This window comes from Dendropsophus ebraccatus, chromosome 15, assembly GCF_027789765.1.
Source record: "Dendropsophus ebraccatus isolate aDenEbr1 chromosome 15, aDenEbr1.pat, whole genome shotgun sequence".
NCBI lineage: Eukaryota > Metazoa > Chordata > Amphibia > Anura > Hylidae > Dendropsophus > Dendropsophus ebraccatus.
This window is the reverse complement of record NC_091468.1, coordinates 27,839,435-27,862,933: the sequence shown is the minus strand read 5'-3', so window position 1 is coordinate 27,862,933 and position 23,499 is coordinate 27,839,435. Positions and strand designations below refer to the sequence as shown.

At 42.0% G+C, this 23,499-nt stretch overlaps 1 protein-coding gene across 1 annotated transcript in view; it reads left to right on the top strand.

The window, feature by feature from the left end:
* Window positions 1-23,207, top strand: part of SMOC2 (SPARC related modular calcium binding 2) — a 133,695-nt gene extending 110,488 nt beyond the window's left edge. The window contains exons 11-13 of the mRNA XM_069954411.1: window positions 5,479-5,726; window positions 11,021-11,067; window positions 20,009-23,207. Coding sequence (XP_069810512.1) covers window positions 5,479-5,726; window positions 11,021-11,067; window positions 20,009-20,029 — 316 coding nt within the window. The 3' untranslated portion in view covers window positions 20,030-23,207. The remainder of the gene's footprint in view (window positions 1-5,478; window positions 5,727-11,020; window positions 11,068-20,008) is intronic.
* Window positions 23,208-23,499: the final 292 nt, after the last annotated feature.

The window sequence follows — 23,499 nt, the reverse complement described above, 5'->3', positions numbered from 1 at the left end:
ATCCCACCCAGGGGCTTTCCTAATGACAAGGAGGGCAGGGAGGAAGCACGGAGAGGTGTCGCAGGCCTAGGGCACGTTGCTTTAGGTCACAACTCTTAAATATGGTGCTGCTAGATCTGTTTTTACATAAAATATGTTTTTAGGAGAATAACTCCATCAACAGCCAAACTGACCCCAGGAAAGATCTTGGATTAAAGGCGGCTATCTGATGGTACCAGTGGTTGGGAGGGGGGGGGGAGGGTTTGAATTGTGGGTACAAGTTTGCCTTAACACTAGATTGTATCCATTCTCTCATTATACTTCTATTATGTCTTTTTAACACCTCTGGGGTATGTTAAGCCCATCAGCAAAGTTTGGTGACCTAGTGTTCAGGTTATCCTTTGGAGAGAATATCATTGTTTTGTCCAGTGGGACTTTTGTATATATTCTCAGTAACTCTAGCTGTTGTTTATTCCTGAGTAATGGCCTGTGGGCATTGCCTGGAACCAAACAGTTCACATGAGCTCTGAGATTTTATCACCTCATATTAGTATTATAAAAGATATGATGAAATGGGTATGAGTGCTGGATCTACTATTGAATTGGATGATTTACCACCCCAAAATGACATTGCTGTTGTGTGAATGTGGACTGTGAATGCAGGAAGATGCCTTACAAGCATAGAAACTGGTGAGCTCGTCAGATCTCCTTTTGTAATTGCAGCATTCTCCTATTCACTTGAATGGGTTGTCCAAGATTAGAAAAAACGTGTCTGCTTTCTTTGGGTGGGGTTTTGCAGCTGAGTTCTATTGACCTGAATGGAGCTGATCTGTAACCTGAGGATGGAGAAGGGGGTGGTGTTTATGCAAGAAAGTAGCTTTTTTTTTTTCTTATCCAGGATAATTCCTTTAAGAATTTGCAAGTATGAAGCATCAAAAGCTTACGTAAATGTTGCATGGGAACGACCCAGCCTCTCAAAACAGTTGATCAATGGGTCATTTTTATAAGGCTAGGAAAATTTTATAGCGACATAATTTTTTCTATAATTAAAGGGATATTCCCATTTTAACTAACATTCATTTAGCAAACATGTCTCCTCCTCCTCCTGATAGGCTGCTTTTTTCCTCCCATTGTTTACAGTTCATTGTTTACCGGCCACCACTTTGCTCTAAAAACATTGGTCCGGCTGGTCTATATATAGCTATAAAGTAGATGTATAGAAATATAATATATATATACACTGTATAATATATAAGAATATGTTTACTATAGCTATATATACACCAGCAAGACCACTACTTTTAGAGAAGAGTGGTGGTCTGTAATTTAGGAAACGAGCTGTAACCAATGACAGGGTCAAAGCAATAGCGAAAAAAAGGTGAATTTCTCTGGCTCCAAAACAGTGATAGTATCAAATATTTATTAAGAGCAGGCTAAAAAAAAATTCCATATAAAAAGGGAAAAATCGACATATCAGGAGGAGGAGACACGTTTGGTAAATAAATGAATATACAAAACTATTTACCTGGACTTGTCCTACAAGTTTAACTATGTTATCAGAGATGGGAATATCCCTTTAAGAGGTAAGTAGATAATAGTTGACAATATGACTACAGATTTTGCAAGAATAGGGTTAAAAGACTCACAAGATTTTCTTGTTTTTCTCAGCAAAGTGACACTGAGTGTTATCCACATAGACATAGAAAGTCTCTCATTTATAGTGTTGATTTATTAAATAAATATTTGAACAATGCCATACACAGTCATAAGTCATGTGCTGGGGCAGAAGTAAACCTGTAGCACCTCACTAGGACACACAGATAAACAGGGCCAAAGCATTTGGCTTGGAAAGTCTATCTTAAAAGTAATCCTGACAGAATGGAAAAGTACAGACTCGGTGCCAGAAGTTTTTTTCTTTTTTTTTTTGTGCAAGACACAGAATCATTCTATCGAGCCTCTCCAGAGTGAGCGTCTATGTGTCAAGGTAGAAAACATGTGCAGGCCAGCTGGCCTAATACTGGAAAATGGCAGCCAGTGGAAAGGTGAGGGAGAAATCTACTAAATATAACATTGTCAAACTAGAAAATTGAAGCTAAACTAATGGCTTTACTTAACAGTTATGTCAAGATGCTAAAAGAAAACATTATATCCTGGTTTGTGGCCAGTCATAGAGCAAGTATTGAGATAGTCCCTGAAGGGTGTATACTAATGGAACAGTAAACATCTTATGTACTTTATTGCCACTATGCATCTGTGCACCATGACTCCTATTCAGTCATTTCTATCTTTGGAAGGAAAAGATACAGAAGTAAACATTTAGTGAAAAAATGTTAGATCGCCAAACTGAGTATTAAAATTAGATAAGACTGGAAAGAAAAATGTAGGCAGGGATAACATACACAGGCTGGGTTCACACTATGTATATTTGAGGCTGTATTTGGTCCTCATGTCAGGTCCTCATAGCAACCAAAACCAGGAGTGGATTGAAAACACAGAAAGGATCTGTTCACACAATGTTGAAATTGAGTGGATGGCCGCCATATAACGGTAAATAACGGCCATTATTTCAATACCACAGCCGTTGTTTTAAAATAACAGCAAATATTTGCCATTAAATGGCGTCCATCCACTCAATTACAACATTATGTGAACAGATCCTTTCTGTGTTTTCAATCCACTCCTGGTTTTGGTTGCTATACAGCCTCACAAATACAGCCTCAAATATACATAGTGTGAACCCAGCCTAAATGGGAAAACACAGGGTAACACTGATATAAAAAATGACTTAGCAGTACAGTAAATTTAAAGGGCTATTCCGCTTAGGTAACATACCCATTGAATCACCCCCCCCCCCCCTCCTGGAGACAATTTGTGATATACTTGTTATTATCTATTTAGTCTCATATGCTCAGTTCTGAGCTGCTGCTTTCTGCTGAAGAGAACTGTATATTGGCTGTTCTCTCCATCTCCCTTTCCCTCTCCTCTCTTCTGAGACAGCTGGTATAAACAGTGTCCATGACTGAATGTCTCTGCACTTTGCAATGCCGGGAGGGTTGATTTGAGGTCAAGTTGCTAGCGACCTCACTGTGATTAATCCTCCCGGCATTACAGAGAGCAGAGAAAGCCGGCCAGGGATGCTGGTTACATAAGCCATCTTGGAAGGGAGGAGGGGGAGATGGAGGGAACAGCTCACACCCAATTTTCTCTGTCTTCAGCAGAAAGCAGGAGCTCAGAACTGGGAGAAGGAGACAGAAAAGATAATAACAAGTATGAAAGGAATTGTTAGTCTCCTGAGCGGAATACCCCTTTAACTGTTGCGATAAGTGTCAGCCAGCTGCTGCCAAGGTAAATAATCTCATGGGATGCATCAAAAAGGACATAGATGCACATGACAGAGAAATAGTTCCATGTCCATTTCTAGTAATGCTTGTATTAACAACCAGCATTTAAGTTGTCATTAACAGAATTACAACACTGCAGAGCGCTACAGAGCCTGAATAAACATAATTTGTTGTTGTATGGCTGTGGGGGATACCAGAGACCGAGGAGACTGGGGGAGCGCGGACAGGTAAGTATGGATGAGTGAACAGCTGAACCCCACCAAAACAGCTAAACACCTGCAATCGTTTAGCTGTTTTAGTGCAGTTCGTTAAGGTTCGGATGTTCGCGAATCTTATGGCAAAAATTTGTGAGCCTGCCAAACCAAATTTTTGAAATGTTCCCTCATCGTTAATTACGGTGAAGCTTTCGTTATTCTAGAGCAGTTAAAAAAATGATCCTGAAACATGAGTGGCTGCTGTAAGCAAAAAGGACAGTTTTCCTCCAAAGTCAGAGGTCATCCATGGTCATTTCATCCCCCTCACTAGGTGCGTACTACAATCTATGAGGATTGACTAGAATGATCAGAGTAATTAGATCACTATATTAAAAGAGCACAGATCTGCTAAATCAGCGCTGGATTACTGAGCTTATTACACGTCTCGATTCCATTATCATGCACCAAGGGCTGTATATATATCATTAGTGATGTCCGTGCAGCCCTTGCTTTAAAAGTGAAGTTCATGCATTACCTTTTCACGTTCCTGGCAATTTTTTAGCTTCACCTTTGCAGGCGCCGATGCAACCTCAGAGACGGTCTCTGAAGTGACAATCCGCTCAGCCAATCACTAGCCGCGGTGGTCCCAGGGATCGTAGAGAAGTAGTGTATGAACTCTATTATTCTATTTACAGGTTCATCAGCCATTGGCGGCATATCACTATTACACATAGCAATCCACAGTCAGTGGCCAATAATTTTAGACACAACACAGCCAATGGCCACAGGCTGTATCCATGTTTTCTTGGAAGCCTAGGGTGGCATCCAACTTCTACAGCCACCGGGAATCAAATGCCGAGCGTTAAGTTTGGATAACATTGCCACACACATAACATTTCAACACCCACTACCCATTGATTAAAATGTGTACAACTGCATGGAACTCTTGCTGAGAAGCTATAGATCAATGTATACCATGCGACTGGAATGGGCAGCCATGTCTTTTCTATTTTTCCTCTCTATAGAGTTACATTTTAGAATCCTTTTTCTATCTACTCACAATACAATTACACAGTACAGTAGGTTGTATCATAACACATATCTGTCAGTACTTATTCATCCATGTCAATGACAAGGGAAATAGTAACATCCCATATCAACATTTCCAGAGGAGTCACAGAGTCCCAATAAAAATTGTACCAGAATTTTGTTCAATAGAAAATACCAGTATTTACTGAATTCGGGCTGTCAGGAGACCAATCCAAAAATAATAGCCAAGGACATCTGGGAGAAGTTGTCACACCACATTTTTTTTCTTACTGTATTTCTGAACGGCTGTCATTTTGGGGTGAAAATATGGCCATATTTCCATAATTATGGTCCTAAATAATCATCATGGCCTTAATTTGCAAAATATGGCTGTATTTTTCCCTCAAAATGGCTACTATCCAGAAATTCGGTTGAAAAAAATTGTTGGGTGAACATATGCTAAATGTAATACTGGGCCTTAATAATAGAGAGTCTAATAGAGGGAATCTATTTAACTGCACATACAGAATATCTCCCAAAGAGGTCATTTGCTTTAAAGGGGTAGTACGAAGAATAATTTATTTAGTTATTTATTTATTTATTTTCAAATCAAGCGGTGTCAGAAAGTTATACAAATTTGGAAATTACTTCTACGCACAAATCTCCAGTATTCCAGTACTTATCAGCTGCTGTATGTCCTGCAGGAGGTGGAGTATTTTTTCCAGTCTGACCCAGTGCTCTCTGCTGCCACCTCTTTCCAGGCTGGAAATGACTATAGGAAAAATCATTTTATTAGCCAATACCTGTAGGCCAAGGCAACCAATTTATGAAACCACTACATTTGGCCCATACATAACCAAGTTTGGCTAAATCGCACTAAAATGACAATAGACTGGTCTCAGACACTTTCTTACTGTGTTCTTCATTTATATTAGGGTTTCAGAACCAGATCCTAACCACACCTTGGAAGAAAGAGTTGTTCATTGGTACTTCAAGCAACTTGATAAAAATTCAAATGGGGACATTGGAAAGAAGGAAATAAAGCCATTCAAGAGGTTGCTGCGTAAGAAATCAAAGCCAAAAAAGTGTGTGAAAAAGTTTGTTGAATATTGTGATGTGAATAATGACAAGTCCTTGTCTGTCTACGAATTAATGGGATGTCTTGGCGTTACGCAAGATGAAGGTAAGATGGTTTTCTTCTTTTAAGAGGACCAACTCATACATATACATTTATTATATACATTTTATAATATCATAATATCAATTGTCAATTCTTTCAGCGAAGAGCCACGGAGAGCGTAAGCGCCGTATACATAACATTGAGGCAGGCGGAATTTTGAGCGGATTCTGCAGCAGGGATTCCGCTTGGAATTTCCACATGTTTTCCGCAGTGTGAACGGGCCCTTACCCTCAGGTAAAATATATGTTGAGACTTCGCCCCTCATGGAGACTAACAGTTCCTTCCATACTTGTTTTGACCTTATTGGTCTCCTTCTCCCTAGTTGTGAGCTGCTGCTTTCTGCTGATGACACAGAAACCTGTGAGCTGTTCTGTCTGTCTCCCCTCCTCCCCCTCGCTTCTGAGACGGCTGATGTAAACAGTGTCCCTGGTTGGCTGTTTCTGCACGCTGTAATGCTTGGGAGGGTTAATCACAGGGAGATCATCAGCAACGTGACCTCAGATTAACCCTTCCAGCATCACACAGTGCAGAAACAGCTGACCAAGGACACTGTTTACATAAGACGTCTCAGAAGGAAGGGCACAGGAGGGGGAGATGGAGTGAACACCTCACACACAGTTTTCTGAGTCTTCAGCAGAAAGCAGCAGGCTCACAACTAGGGGAAGGAGACTGATAAGGTAATAACAAATATGGAACAAATTGTTAGTCTCCAGGAGGGGGATGATTCAACATATATTTTACCTGAGCGGAATACCCTTTAATGCTTTTTTTATAATCCATGGAAGAAAAATTTAAAAAGAAGAAAACTGTTTCCAAAACTGTTTTGTTAAGGTTATTAGATGTTCAGTAAAATCTGACATTAACTATATTCTTCAGCTAAAACTTTTTTCAAATAATGACCTAAACCATGCGCTGCTGCAGAATAATGTTTATTCCATGGCGATTCCATCCCACTCCACAGACACATATCTACTGTGTGCACATACACGGGCGTTTGTGTGTATGTGCTGTAAAATAACTAGTTTAAATTTATCTTGTAAAATCTTAATGTTGGCTGTTTGTTTCAAATCAAGGCAAAAGCAGACCCTCGCAGTAAACCGTCGACTGTTTTCTAGTTGTACAGTTAAATGTGAAACCCATACATAGGGAGCATGAGCAGAATGGCTGTGTAGACATGCACTTAGCGGCATTGTTTACATTCAAAAGGTAAAACCAGACGGTCATTTTATCTTAATGCCTTTTATTCCTAGAAGGGATTAGAAATTTAACACTGGGCACAAATAAATGAGTTTCTAACAGTAATTGAGTGGATGAAAACATTTTCCAGGCAACGTTGGAATATTGAGTTGGAAGTATTCCAGCTCTTCAAAGTGTCTTTTTTTCTTTCTTTCTTTTTTTTTTTTTTTACTTTCTTTTGAGAAATCTTTTTAGGACTAGAGAGCAAAGTAGACACTAAGAACTTTATTAAGGTGAAACGCTGAGTCACTTTATCTTGTATACATTAGAAGGGTATGAGGAACTTTCCTGAAACATTTCACAACTAACCTACGCTTTACTTCACATGAATGTAAACTGTTTGCATGGAGTAAGTACAATGACGGAAAGAACTCCCTGCATGAATCAGTCATTTAGACGGCTGTGATATTACATTGTCAGGTAAATGTAGAAGAGTCTACTGGATGACTATAGAAACTTGTTACCCTCATCCTAGAGCCTACAAAAGGGGACCATGAAAAATGTTCAGCATTCAGAATATGTGAAATTATCATTGTTCTCCCAGAGCTGAAAGCACCCGCTTTGACTTGACTCTCCTCAGCTGTACAATCCTCTGAGATCCTTTCTTTGTGGAGTGGTCAGAAACAAGAATGTAATACTTAGGTTCAGAGAGAGTGCAAAGTAGGACAGCTGTAATGGTTGCTTTCTGAGACCATCCCTGTTTTCGAAATTATTTCAGGCTATTTTACTAGGTTAAAACTGTGTTGAAACATAAAAAGCCAATACTTATAGGAAATATGTAGAGGAATTATAGTTGCCAGTGTGTGCAATGCAAATACGGTTATCATTTATATCTTTGGTTAAAGGTTTTGTATAGTCGGTATTCGTTTTAAAGGAAACCCGTCACCATGAAAATGCTACTTAAGCTATCAGCATCTTGTTATAGAGCAGAAGGAGCTGAGCGGATTGTTATATTTATCTTTATGGGTAATGTTGCGTTTACACGAAACGATAATTGGCCCGATCGTACGATTAACGATGTCGGAGTAACAATTTTTTTTCCCAACGATCAACGACGATTTGAGAACATGTTCCAAGATCAAAATGAACAATTTCTCGCTCGTCGTTTGATCGTTCGCTGCGTTTACACGTACGATTATCGTTCGAATTCGATCAAACCTGCACGATAATCGTTACGTTTAAATGCACCATAAAGATCCCATATAAATTGTAATTGATTGATTGAAATCTCTGATCTCTCCATGCTTAAGAGTCCAGTCCATTGTTATACTGAATCTTTTCCCACAAAGATCGACATATGTGTGTGTGTATATATATATATATATATATATCTGCTCAGTTCTTTCTGCTCTATAACATGATGGGTAGTGACTGCCCTGCTGGTGAGCAGGGACAGATGGCCGGTCACAAGTTAGGTGGAACAGCGTGTCTCCACTGGTGTAGTAGTTGGCTGAGGTATAGCCCTGCCTGGCGGTAGTTTGTTGGGACGCCAGTGCCAGTTGGGCACACAGGAATGCTGGCACACCTGCTTTTATTTTGAGTGGGCTGGCAATACCTTTTCCCCTGTGGACAGTAGCCTACCGGGCTGTTTGGGGGTCCCTTGGGCGATTATCACATTGATCCGGAGTGGAGTAGTGACCCAACCAGACTATTGCCACTGCCACCCACAAAAAGAGAGATGACCCAAAGAAGCGGTGATCACTGTGTAGGTGCTTGGTGAAGAACCACAGTTCAGAGTCCAGTTAAAATAAATATACTCTTGTTTACTGTGAAGATACTTGATACAGGAAAATACAGTTTACTTTCGTCTTGATAAGTTACTTAATACTTTAGTCTAGATGTGTACTGAGAGTGAAGAGGTGACACAGCCGTGCTGGCTGGGTTGTGTGCTGAGAGGTAGAAAAGGTTCAGAAGAGTAGAGAGGAGGATGTCGAGAGAGTCCCAACCCAAGTAGTAATATGCATTGCCGGAACTTTAGAGGTAGAATACTTGAAAGTAGAGAGAATACTTGTGCCCGTGTTTTGAGTCCTTGGTCTTTGCACCACCTTTTGCCCACCAGTGTCGGGTGACCCGTCCTAGAGGTTGAGACAAGACCCAGACCTTGTTACCTGGTATGAGCAGAGTGGTCAGAGTTCTCTGATTACACCAATGCTGCGAGATAAAGTGCATAGGTTTTCTAGCAACTTTGCTCTATCCGGATCAGTTCCTTTACTTCTTATGGATATTGTCCTGCACTGTGTTACTCTTGTCCATGGCATGGGTTGAGATGATCCCTGACTTGTCCTCTCTAGTAGTGACTTAACACTGCATAGTGTATAATAAGGTTGCTTGAGGGAAAACTGTGTCTAGGTCTGGCATATACATGTGCTCTTTTCAACGTCTAGACCACAACTCCCGCACTGGGGATCTGGCGGGAGCGAGGGCCCAACTTGACTGCTGTAGGGAGCGTCCTAGCTTGCGTCCTTCCTCTACAGAATCCAAAGCAAAAGACCTCACACTTCCTCTACCCATGTGACTTCCTTCCTACAACGTGTGTAAACTGTGCTGTGAGTGGGTGAGGAGTGCATGTGAAAGATGTAAAGAGAAAGGTGATAGGTTAGAAGAAGAAAGAACTCTCATTGGTGTACAGATCCATGTGGTACATAAGAAAAACAATAACCCTTTAGTTCCTACACCTTTGCAATATCTGGACATAAATACTTAGAACTTTGGTACTTCTACATTACCACTTACTCTTTTAAGTACAGGCTTTTGCGAAGGGTGTAACCAATAGCAACAGCCGTGGTGGGAAACCACAGATGGCTATACATTAGGTAGCAATGTATCAGTGACAGGTTCCCTTTAAGACCCCAGAATATTAGCCTATTATTTATGCACTGTGTACAGTACTTATCCCCTTCACATCAGCAACATGTATATATATATATATATATATATATATATATATATATATATATATATGTTCCTGCTGTGAGGTGCCACTTTAATGTGATCAGCCCCACACACATTAGTGTCCCAGGAGCCGGGGATGATGATAAGCAACTGCCTGTCATTAACCCTTTAAACGCTGCGATCTAGGTCGCTTGTGAATTTAAGGGAGTCAGTGATAAGTACCTATTACTGACTGATTGTGAACCCCACAGCATGATTGCTGGGGTCCCAATCACTTTCCCTGACAAGCGGAGGTTTAATACTCACCTCCATCCTGTTGGGCCGGCGATTTTCAGTCAATGCTATGTGATCTAATGACTACATGTATAAAGTCCCTTAAGGTAGTTTGTAAAGTGTAAAAAAAAAAAATAATAATAATAATAAAAGTTTTAAAAATATAAAAACTCATGAACAAAAAGAAAAAACTCAGCTCACCATAGGTGGTTTTGTTGTGTGATGGTGGACATTCAGGCAGGAGCAAGTGGAGTAGTAGCAGGCCTCACCTGGTAATAATGGTAAAAAGGAGGAGAAGATCCACAGCGTCCAAAAAAGGTTTGTTGTCTTTATTATGAGGCATATAAAAAGTTACAAAAGATACGTTTTTATCTTTTGTAACTTTTTATGTGCCTCATAATAAAGACAACAAACCTTTTTTTGGATGCTGTGGATCTTCTCCTTTTTACCATAAAAAAAACCTCCCCCAGTAAAAGATATGTAAAAATAATAATAATGAAAAATAAATAAACATCAAACGATTGCCACATCACGGCAAGGTTGAGCGATTACCCGCATAGCCAGGCAGTGACTGGGGCAGTGTCCCACCCATTCACTGATTGGCTGAGTGGGCAATTGCTCAGCCAGGTATGTGAATCTGGAGCTGGAAGAGCTGCATGATGTTGGTGGCTGTCAGCTGGAACTTGGAGCGGCACTTCGGGGCATGAGGATAGGTAAATTTACTTTGTTTACTATTTTTCCGCACCCTCCAGGCTTCCTGGCTTATTTTAAAATTTTGTGGGACTTCTCCTTTAAACCATTTTACAAATTTAAAATTCAATTGTGCAAAAATGCCCATTTAGAAAAAACTTTTACTTTGTCTACTACCATGAATAATGTACTTCTTTTCTCTTTAGGCACAGCCCCAAAAAGTAATGGAGAGAATCCATCATCTAGTAAACAGGTAAGGGAAATGACAGTTTATTGTTATGTTTAGAAATAAGTAGGGATTTTCGATTGTGGTATTTGTAAAGAAACATAAGCCAAGATATGGATATTCACATTATAAACAATGATGATCTTGGTGCGTGATGTGGCAGTCCTGCATGGACCTAGTCCAGGTTACTTAAAATCAATGACATTGAAAGGAATAATTTGTTATTCTGACCACTGACCTCCAAAATGTCTACTATGGTGTTAACACAAGGAGAAAATATAAAACCTCAAGCTATAGAATTGTTAAGATTCTTAAATTCCCCCAATAAATGCCAATAAAGAGGATAATAATTATAAAGCAGGGTGCGATTAGTCTAGGTCAGGGGTACTCAACAACTTTTAGTGAAGGTCCACTTACCGGGGTCTATTGTCAGGTGAAGGTCCGAGCTGAACATCAGTAGGAAACGTGTTTTGTTACTTTGTCACAAACGTTCAACTATTTATATACAGAATTGCTGCTTATTAGCGGGAAAATTGGCATTTTTCTCTCTCTCACCAGGCCTTTGATATTAGGTACAAAGGGGGTGACTGCCCTGGTAGTATATAGCCCCCCTGTTGCTCCCCCAGTAGTGTATAGCCCCCCCTGTGCGCTCTCCTTCAGTAGTATATAGCCCCCTGTTGCTCCCCCAGTAGTATATAGCCCCCCTGTGCGCTCTCCCCAGTAGTATATAGCCCCCCTGTGCGCTCTCCCCCTGTAGTATATAGCCCCCTGTGAGCTCCCCCCAGTAGTATATAGCCTCCCCGTGCGCTCTCCCCCTGTAGAATATAGCCCCCTGTGAGCTCCCCCCAGTAGTATATAGCCCCCCTGTGCGCTCTCCCCCTGTAGTATATAGCCCCCTGTGCGCTGTCCCCCAGTAGTATATAGCCCCCTGTGAGCTCCCCCCAGTAGTATATAGCCCCCCTGTGCTCTCCCCCTGTAGTATATAGCCCCCTGTGAGCTCCCCCCAGTAGTATATAGCCCCCATGAGCTCCCCCCAAGTAGTATATAGCCCCCCTGTGAGCTCCCCCCTGTAGTATATAGCCCCCTGTGAGCTCCCCCTGTAGTATATAGCCCCCCCATGCGCTGTCCCCCTGTAGTATATAGCCCCCTGTGAGCTCCCCCCAGTAGTATATAGCGCCCCTGTGCTCTCCCCCCAGTAGTATATAGCCCCTCTTGTGCTTTCCCCCTGTAGTATATAGCCCCTGTGAGGTCCCCCCTGTAGTATATAACCCCCTGTGCGCTCCCCCCAGTAGTATATAGCCCCCTCAGTAGTATATAGCCCCCTGTGAGGTCCCCCCTGTAGTATATAGCCCCCTGTGCGCTCCCCCCAGTAGTATATAGCCCCTTCTGTAGTATATAGCCCCCTGTGCGCTCCCCCCAGTAGTATATAGCCCCTTCTGTAGTATATAGTCCACCTGTGCGCTCTCCCCTTGTAGATGCCCCCCAGACAGAAAAAAAAAATAACAAAAACAACTCACCTAGCACCTCGTTCCCCGCTGCGGCTGTCTTCGTCTCTTCCCGTCGGTCCGGCCCCCGGCTGATACGCGCTCTGTAGGGATGTCCCGGGGATTCCCCAGCAGAGCGAGCATCAGTGACCTCAGCGTCACTTCCGGGAAGGACAGGCCGGCAGCGTACACTGAGGTCTGTGGTGCGCGCTCTGCTGGGGAATCCCCGGGACATCCCCAGAGAGCGCGTATCAGCCGGGGGCCGGACCGACACTGCCCCCAGCCCCACAGGCGTACTGACATCTAAGGACAGTACGCCTATGGGGCGGGAGGCAGTGCGGTGGGGAGCGGGACGGACCGGATCCGGGGCGGTTAGGAGGTCTGACCAGGGGTCCGGACAGCTGGCCTCCGCGGTCCGGGTTCGGACCGCGGTCCGCCAGTTGAGGACCCCTGGTCTAGGTAGAGGCATGGGAAGAGTGGATCATGGTGAATGAAGGCGAGTGAGGGGGGGGGGGCACGCCATGTCTTGGGGTTCGGTTTAACTCTGTCTCTCTCTCTCCCTATAGTCAGTCTCTTTCTTGCAGATAACCTTATTACTCTCCACATGCTGCACCACCCTTATCTTTTTTTCCTCATCCGTCTACCACCTTCCAATGATCTATCACTAACATCCTCTATAATCCAAACATCTCACTCCTGTCTCTAGGACGTGCTGTCCTAGACAATCACATTCATTTTCAGCATCTACACTTTTAAGTATGCCTTAAAAACACATGTTTTCAGGCCTTTCATGTCCCTTAATACATTTACTGTGTTCACCACCACCACCTCTACGTTATTTGTCAGAACCTGATGTCTTCAGTGAACAATACACTTTACATTTGGTGCACGTCACTGTAGATACAGACACTGGATCTTGCAGCTTCATGTTTGATACCTTGTTTTTCTTTACAAGGCTGGCATATCAAGCACCTCTACTGTACCTCTTGTTCTACCCCCAGGGCCGTCTTACCCATTGGGCATGGTAGGCGGCTGCCCGGGGGCCCTTGCGTCCTAGGGGGCCCCTGCCTCAGTGGCAGACCTATCGCATGTGCAGCCGGGCCCCCGAGGAGGCTCCCTGCCAGGCAAGGTTTTTAAACAGGGGCCTGGGGCTGCTTATAAAGATCTCTGCAGCCAAACGTCCCCATATCAATTAAAGCAAGCAGGCTGCGGCTGGCTACATTGAGGTACGCACGCACGCTCTGCAATTTCCTCGGTGCCTAAGTGAGCAGCTGGAGTTTGGTGGCCTCACAGCCGCCTCCCGACCTCCTAGCCCCGGCACACAGGACCTGTGCAGTGCACGTGCACAGCTGCTGGAGTCTGCTCTCCCCCACCCGGGCAGTAGAGTGGCCTACACCCCCCCCCCTCGGAGGACACAGTAGAACAACCCCTCCCCCCGAGCCCTCACCCGGGATAGAGCATCAGAGTGGGAGTGTTCTTGAGTATGCGATGGGGTAAGTGTTCTCTGCTGAGTGTGCTGTGCTATGAAGTAAGGAGTGTGTGCTGTGTGTAATGGGGTATGTGTACTGTGTGTAATGGAGTATGTGTGCTGTGTGTAATGGGGTATGTGTGCTGTGTGTAATGGGGTGTGTGTGCTGTGTGTAATGGGGTATGTGTGCTGTGTGTAATGGTGTGTGTGTGCTGTGTGGAATGGTGTGTGTGTGCTGTGTGTAATGGGGTATGTGTGCTGTGTGTAATGGGGTATGTGTGCTGTGTGTAATGGGGTATGTGTGCTGTGCTATGTGTAATGGGGTATGTGTGCTGGGGTATGTGCGCTGGGGTATGTGTGCTGTGATGTGTTGTGCTATGTGTGCTGTGCTGGGGTATGTGCGCAGGGGTATGTGTGCTGTGCTGTGCTATGTGTGCTGGGGTATGTGCGCTGGGGTATGTGCACTGGGGTATGTGCGCTGGGGTATGTGCGCTGGGGTATGTGCGCTGGGGTGCTAAGAGACTGTTTTGTGAATTAAAGTTTTTTAACAATAATTAGTATTTTTTATTGTAAGTAATTGTACTGGCTATAGGCGGGGTTGCATAGATGGGGGGGTTTTGATGGTGGCAGCCGGGGGGGGGAGGGGGGTGTGGCTGGGGGCCAAATCGCACCTCTGCCAAGGGGCCCATAATTCTGTTAAGATGGCCCTTTCTACCCCTTCTTCTTACATAGACAACTAACGATTAACGATAAACTATCTCAAACAACTGCTATGGCAAACGACCCGAAATCGTTGGCCCAATTACACGGAACGATGATCGTTACTTATGATAACGGTTGCGGTAGTTTTGTCATCGCTACTGCGTACGTTTCAGCTATGACTTCTTATTACACCGAACGATGTGCGAACGATTTGCGAACGATCAAACAATAAAAATAGTTCCGAATTCTATCAAACGACCAACGTTTTCTTGTTGGTCGTTTAATCGTTTGCTATTACACAAAACGATTATCCTTTAAATCCGAATGATCAATAATCGTCCTGTGTAATACGGCCCTTACAGTGAAGAATCAGTGTCTGTGCTGGTGGTGAAACTTCTTTCCTCTAGAGGATGCCCCCTTTGTCATGTTTACAGGCCAAGGTATAAAAAGTTCACTAGAAAGATCTCCCCCTAAGACATCTTTTTTTTCCAAACTAAATAGCCCCAAGACTGATAATTTGTCTTGGTCCTGTAACCCACACATTCCCATAATGAACATAGTCACCTCCTCAGCACCCGCTCCAGTTCAGCCATGTTCTTATTATATACAGTACCAGTGCCAAAAACAGTACACAGTATTCTATATGTGGTCTGACCTGTGATTTATAAAGAGGGAAAACTATGTTCTCAAATCTGTGGTATAATGACTGCGATATAATGACAGCTGTATGCAGTTTGCATAAGGGTGAGTAAATCAGCTCTGGCTTAACATGTCTGGGGGCATAGATTGCCTCAGTCAGGCACAGAGTCTGAGGGAATCTATTAACAGTAAGCTAGCAATGTATAAAACATCCCTAGCTTCCTGCACTGCTTCCCATGGCTCCCTACAGTAATAGCATCTCGGCTGTATCCAAAGGGCATTACATTAATGCTGTAATATATTTTACAATAGATGTAGTATGACAACTACATCTGGCTACATTTGTATGTAATGTCTGATGTTATTTATACATGTACCCTCTGAATTATAAAATGTTGCTGAAATTAAATAAAGTTTTTTCTTCAGTCTACTTATGCTATATATCCATTGGGATTATGCAATATGAAGTCAACAATAAGTCATTCATTTGTTTTTCCTAGTCAGGATTATAGTATATTCAATGTCACTACAAGTAAAGTACAAAGAATGTTTAAAGAAAGAAAAAAACCTGACTAGCTGTCACATATTTTACATTGCTTCTAAACTGGAGCAATCTGTTCATAACTTCCACCTGTTTTCTGTTTTATCTCATCTGCCTGGGAGAATTCTTTTAGGTGGATGACACAGAGATAAATGAGGTGGATGACACAGAGATAAATCTCTTTATTCCATAAAAGTAGATCTTGTATAAGATTTCATTTTTCAGCTTTGCCTATATACAGACAGAGGCTATGTTCACACATGGTATTTTGGTGAGTATTTTGGTCAGTATTTTTCAGCCAAAACCAGGAGTGTATTTTACGACACAGATAGGCTTTCACACTGTTGAAATTTAGTCTATATCCACCAGCAAATAATGGCCGTTGTCTTAAAATAATAGCAATTATTTACCGTTAAAGAGCGGCCATCCACAAATTTTAACAGTGTGTAAATATAGCTTTTCTGTCTTTTTAATCCACTCCTGGTTTTGGTTGCAAAATACTGACCTAAATACTGAGCAAAAATACGGGGTGTGAATGTAGCTGTAATCTTCTTTTCACTCCTTTTTTTTTTTTTTAACTTGCCCTGATCCTAAGTTGCACATTCCGTTGTGTAGTCCAGACCTACATTAACAATTCTGTTGGCATCCTTAACCTCTTAAAGGGGAATTATCAGCAGGTTCACGCAAACAACCCTGCTGATTTCCCTCTGCAGCAGTTATGCCTCATGTTATCAACACTGGTCGCTGTTTTCCCGTTGGTCCTGCTGTTTTGAAGCAGTTTGGTAGGAGCAGATATGATAATCAGGTCCTTAGAAGCACTGGGTCGGCCACACAGAGCACCCCCTTGGCCCGCCCAGCTGCCTCTTTCATCGCTGCCGACTATGCAAATTCATATGCAGCGATGCCTTGGATTACAAGCATAATTCGTTCCAGGACCATGCTTGTAATCCAAATCACTCTTAAACCAAAGCAAATTTTCCCATAAGAAATAATTGGAATTCAGAAAACTGGTTCTATACCCCCAAAATAATAATTTTTTTTTATTCTGAATAACATGTAAAACAAATAAAACAAACATTTAGAAACAGCTGAATATGACATATTATAAATTTTTGCACAGTATAGCAATCAGCATGTGGAGTATTATGTACTGTATAGTAAGTGCATAAACCTGAAAAAACAGCAGCAGTTTGTAGATACAGATGACAGCAATGGGGAAGGGGAGGGGGTGTTCAGCATGGACCAATCAGGAAGTGAGAATCACAGAGCTGTGCAGGAGGACAGTGACAGAAACTTTTCTATACAGCAGTGTGAATGGCTGAGCGTACGTGCAGGCACATTATAGCAGCAGTGTGTATAGCTGAATGTAAGTGCAGGCACATTATAGCAGCAGTGTGTATAGCTGAGGGTGAGTGCAGGCACATTATAGCAGGAATGGAGAGGATGGGAAACACAAGGGCTGGCAGAGACTGCAGGAAGCATAAAGGAATGAGCAGGACATATGTGGACACATACATGCAGCACTTTCTGTCCAGGGAGAGAAGGGTTACAGCTAAGAAGAGATTACCGCCACAGTCCTGTTCCCAGATGGAAGCCCCAGTCTGAAGTGGAATTGCTATGATTTGGAAGGTGGAGCAAACTTCCTGGGTCAGAGTACAGTGCTGTAGACCACCCTGTGCAGGCCATGCCCCTCCCCCAGTCCCCAACCTACCCAGTACAGGGAGCTCTTAAACCAAGTTACAATTTTGAAAAACTTGCAAAATGCTCTTAATCCAAGTTGCTTCTAAACTGAGGTACCACTGTATGCAGAATTATGCCGCTCATTGAGGTGCATGTGCAGGAAGAGCTCACGCATGGAGACAGGCTCCTTCCTGCGCATGTGCAGTTCACTGTGTGTCCCCGGATGAAAAGAACCCCTGCTTAACACCCTTTCCTGGACCACAGACGGCAGGGATATTGTAGGCATATTTGTGTTTATGTGTGTGGATGTGCAGTGAGATGTGTGTGAGCTCTTCCTGCACATGCGCAGTTATGAGTGGCAAAGTTCAGTATGTATGAATATGCATAGCTGGCAAGGACAAAAGAGGTGGCTGGGTGGGCCGACCAACATCCCCAGTGCTCCTTAGGACCTGATTTGCATATCTGATGTTATCAAACTGCTTTAAAACAGCCGGACTGACAGAAAAAAGAAGAACAGCACCGAGGTACGCAGCTGCAGAGCAATATCAGCAGGTTTGTTTGCACAAACCTGCTAATAGTTTCCCTTTAATGACCAATGACAAGTATACACCCCCAACTGATCAGCTAACTGAAGAGGCAGCAGAGCTCTTACAAGCTTACTCCCAAAGGGATATTCTGACTTGGAAGTTATCCCTTTACCCCTTTCTGTAAAATGACGAGATGGTTTATCATGAAAAGCAGTTAGTTTGAGCATCATGATGAGCCAGAACGTCATAATGTGCAGGAGCTCTATGAAGTGAGCTCAGGAGCTAAGCTCGCTTCATAGAGCATGAGGACTGGTTACTGTTGGGTCCAACAGTGATTGTGCCGCCAACCACTATTAACCCCTTTAGTGTTTAAGTGTTAGACTTATACTACCCACCATGTAGTCCAATCAGTGCTCTTCTAATAGAGCCTGCCTCCTAAAACTGATCAATGCTATACAATGGCATAGCATTGAAAACTATAATTAATCTAATGATTGTATGTAATAGTACCCTATGAGGACTTAAAAAGTGTAAATAAAAGTTTTTAAAAATAATAAAAACTCACACAATAAAAGTTTCAAACACCCCCTCCTTTCCCATTTAAAAAATAAAACACATACAATTAAATAAACAAAATATATATAGTGGTGTGTGTAATTATCCAATCTAGTAAAATATAACAATATTATTCCTGCACGGTGAATGGCAAAAACAAAAAGAGGAAAAAAACGCAAGGATTGCTGATTTTTTTTATCACAATATCTATCTATCTATACAAATATGATACTAATAAAAACTAGACGTCATGGCACAAAAAAAATTACACCCCAATGGAAAAATAAAAGCGTTAAAAGGCCCTTAGAAGGCGAGGAGGTAAAAACGAAAATGCAAAAATGAAAACTGTCATCTGGTCATCAAGGCCGAAATGATTAAACATGCTCAACCTGGTAGTAAGACATACAGTGTACTTACCTTCCCCAGTCCTGCCGTCACTGCTGGTCTCACACAGCCAGTCCCATTCCTAGCCCTTGCTGTCTTTTGCATTGGTGTGTGCACTGCTCACCCAGCCAGTCAGGGGTCACACTGGTGTCCCTCCTCAGTGTACACAATGGCCCCAAACACGTCAGGCAATATGCAATGGGACCAACTTCAGTAGAATGGGGTGTCAGAAGTGAGCATGGTAAGTATATGTCTTACTGTCTGGCTGAGCACATTTAAAAAGAAACTTTAATGTTGGAACATCCCATTAATGTGGTTTTCCTACCACAGAAAGTAATATCATTTTGCTACAAAATGCCATGTCTTTCTATTCTGTGTGACGCCAACTGCTTTACCTCCCGACCATGTAAAAGAGCAATTTTGCTATAATTGTGTCAAAAAATACCACCAAACAGGCCCATGTGACTACCCCCTTATACTATTCTTTCCTTCTTTACCAGCACTTGTTTCCCTTCACATAAGTCTTTAGAGTAACGGTGCTAGAAACAGGTGTGTGACTGTTTACTAATTCAAACCATACGGGCCATAAATTGCATGCTGCCGTCTCAACAAGAATTCACTTATTATGTTAGTAGAAATGGCCAGCAAACTTTCCTTTCCACTTGCCAAATTGAAAGGAGCTGGAAAACTTTGCAGTGGCCATTTGTAACAGCCACAATGCATTCAAGTTTAGTTTCCAAGTGTATTTTTGAAACATAATTTGCCTGAAAAAAAAAAAATGGCCTGCCTTGTTTTTACAGATTACCATTTTTTTAGTGTGTGTGTGTGTGTATAATTGCTATGTCCAGATGTTTGAAATCTGTAGTAAAATACATTGTCTACATACATAGTGGATTGTATAATAATAACCTAGTGTGATGAATATACAATAGATGTGTTTTTTTAACCATTCTATTACTTACATGGCTCTTCTGCTTCCTTCTTATAGATCTCCAGGAAACAAGGGTGAATAGGTTTTTAGACAATCACAAATCTTATTTGAGAAGCTGACGCTCGACGCCATGTAGGCAATGATACAGAAATAGTATTTGCACTTTGTACTTTAAATGTAAATTCACTTTGTAGAATTGTGATATTTAAGCAGACTTTTGAATCTGTGAAACATAATGAACTTGTGGAAATTTACACATACAATGTATGTGCCTTTGCTCTCTGTAGCTGTTATAGATGTACAAGTTATGCATATTCCCTTTTTTATTTTTATTTTTATTTTGAATGTAGGTAGATGTAGGTGAGTGTTCATGTATACTTCGGCTGTTTTCTGTTCAATTTCTTTGAATGCCAATTATGGCTTTTTCATAGTTGTCTCCTTTTTATATGTTTTTTTTTGTATATTTTCTAATTGTTGTGCCGAGCAAAACGATATATTTGTTTTTGTGTTGATTTTTATGACGGCTTTTTAACCACAAAGTAAGTGAGCTTCGGGTTGTTATTTCTGACGTTTCCTTCAGCATATCTTTGATTTGTTTATAGAATAAGTAACACAAAGATCGACTTTCCAATAACTGACAAATTTGTCCAAGCCCCTGGGCACAAAGCCTTTGTCATATAATCACAAAAATATTTGTTTTTCTGTTTTGAGACTAATCAGCCCAAAAGAAGAATGTCAAAACACAATCTGTTCATTACACCTGGCTAAGATTTCATGTACCCATTCATTCCTCCTCCTCCCAGTGCCTGGGGGTCAGCATGTAGCAAAAGCTATCACCTGAACAAATTATAAACATTTGCCTTCAGGAGGAGCAAAGAGTGTGCAAACACCGCCTCGAGCATTCTCACTGCCATCTGGGAGACGTCTGAACAGGCATTAATGCATTCCCCTTAATTCCTTTTGAGGTGCCTTAAGGAACAAAGTATTTGCAGATGTGAACTTTATAGCTCAAGTGCATAAAACACTTTTCAAGAGTTTGGACTTTAATAAATTATATTCATCTGTTGCAATAATCAATACTCCCCCTCCCCTCCCCCACCTCGGAGCACACACACAGATGACAGACATTGAAAAACTGCAGTCATTTTTTTTATATTTCATTTTACTATGGTGAAAATGCTGAGCTCAATCGCATATGGTTTTCCACAGCCAATAAATAGCAGAGCAGGCTTTTTACATATATTCATTACATGCACACCAGAAACAGGCTTTTTTTTTTTTTTGTTTTCTATACAATGTTGTATCAGTAGCGGATCACAAATGCTGTAATATGAGGCACACATTCCTTTACTTCTTTACGATAAAGTGAATCATATAAGATATAGGTTATTATACCTTGTTGTTCTGAATGTAGCTGCAGTAGAGAAAATAGGTATTTGATAAGCTGCCGATTTGGTAAGTTTTTCCACCTTCACACAATAGAGAGGTGTGTAATTGTTATTGTAGGTATACTGAAAGACTATGGGGGAGATTTATCAAACTGGCGTAAAGTAGAATTGTCTTAGTTGCCCCTTGCAACCAATCAGATTCCACCTTTCATTTTTCAAAGAATCTGTGAGGAATGAAAAGTGGAATCTGATTTGTTGCTAGGGGCAACTAAGGGCCCTTTTCCACGGGATGATTATCGTTAAATTGTTTGAATCTTAATGATAATCGTTCGTTTGAATAGCAGTTAATGATTAGCGACTGAACGAGAAATCGTTGATCGTTTAATAAGACCTGGACCTATTTTTATCGTTGCTCGTTTGCAAATTGTTCGCATTGAATAAGACGTCGTTCGGTCGTTCGCAGTTGTGACGAACGCAATAGCGACGACAAAACGACTGCAAGAACGATCATAAGTAACGATTATCGTTCCATGTAAATGGGTGAACGATTTCAGGTCTTTCGCAATAGCGAATAGGACCCTAAGACAATTCTGCTTTACACCAGTTTGATGTATCTCCCACTACATCTTTTAGGTAAATAACAGCTGTTTTCTTATAATGGTGGCCATAAAGTATGATCATAATCATTATTAATGGCCATCATTATAAAGCAACGGCTGTATTGGCGCCTAAAAAAGACACATGGGAACATAGCCTAACAGTGACAGACAGAATTCTTTAAAAAAAATTCTGAAAATCACATTGTATGATTTTTAAATAATTATTTTTCATTACATGAAATAAGGATTTGATACAGTAGAAAAAAAGAAGTTAATATTTGGTGTAGAAACCTTTGTTTGATGTTTCAGAGGTTGGACGCTTCCTGGAGTTCTTGATCAGGTTTGCAGACACTGCAGCAGGGATTGTGTCCCCCTCCTCCATACACATCTTCTCCAGACCTTTCAGGTTTCGCAGCTGTCGCTGGGCAACATTGAGTTTCAGCTCCCTCCAAAGATTTTCTATTGGGTTCAGGTGTGGAGACTGGCTAGACCACTCCAGGACCTTGAAATGCTTCTTACGGAGCCGCTTGTTAGTTGCCCTGGCTGTATGTTTCAGGTCATTGTCATGCTGGAAGACCCAGCCACCACTCATCTTCAATACTCTTACTGAGGGAAGGAGGTTGTTGGCCAAAATCTGGCGATACATGACCCATCCATTCTCCCTTCTATACATCCTGTCCCCTTTGCAGCAAAGCACCCACAAAGTATGATGTCCCCCTCCCCATGCCTGATGGTTGGCATGGTGTGCTTGGGGTTGTACTAATCCTTCTTTTTCCTCTAAACACAGCGAGTTCTAGGTAGATCTGACCACATGACCTTCTTCCATGCCTCCTCTGGATCATCCGGATGGTGAACTTTTCTGTCTCTTACATCACCTGTGTACCTGCAATAAACATCACACACCTCTCCATTCTGTGTAGGTGGAAAAACTTGCAAAATTGGCAGTGTATCAAATACTTATTTTCCCCATTGTATGATCACCCAGACATACATGTAATATGAAGATGACAAGTTGGAAAATACAGGACCTTTGTGTATTTATATAGTGCTTACATTTATACATTTGCAATACTTTAAAGTGAATGTACCAATAGGTACATTGCTTTTTTTTTTTTTTTTTTTTACAAGGATCCCAGTGGCACGGTCCTTTTTCTGAAATGTCACCTGGTTTCCTCTTTCTGCACCGTTTTTTTTCCAGTGAACTGACCCGGCTCTGTGCACTAGAGACGGGCTTGGTGCCCCCCATTGTTACAATATCCCCTCCCCTCTGTGACACGGCTCCATTAGAATAAATGGAGCCACATCACAGAGGAGAGGGGATAAGGGCACACTGGGGGACAGCAGGCCCACCTCCTGTGCATAGAGCCGAGTCAGTTCACTGGAAAAAAAACGGTGCAGAACGAGGAAACCAGGTGACATTTCAGAAAAAGAACCCCGTGCCACTGGGATCCTTGTAAAAAAAAAAAAAAAAAGCACTGTACCTGATGGTACATTTGCTTTAAGTGTACTGTATATTTAAAACGGATGTGGTATCAAATGGGCGAGGATTCATAAGATAGGA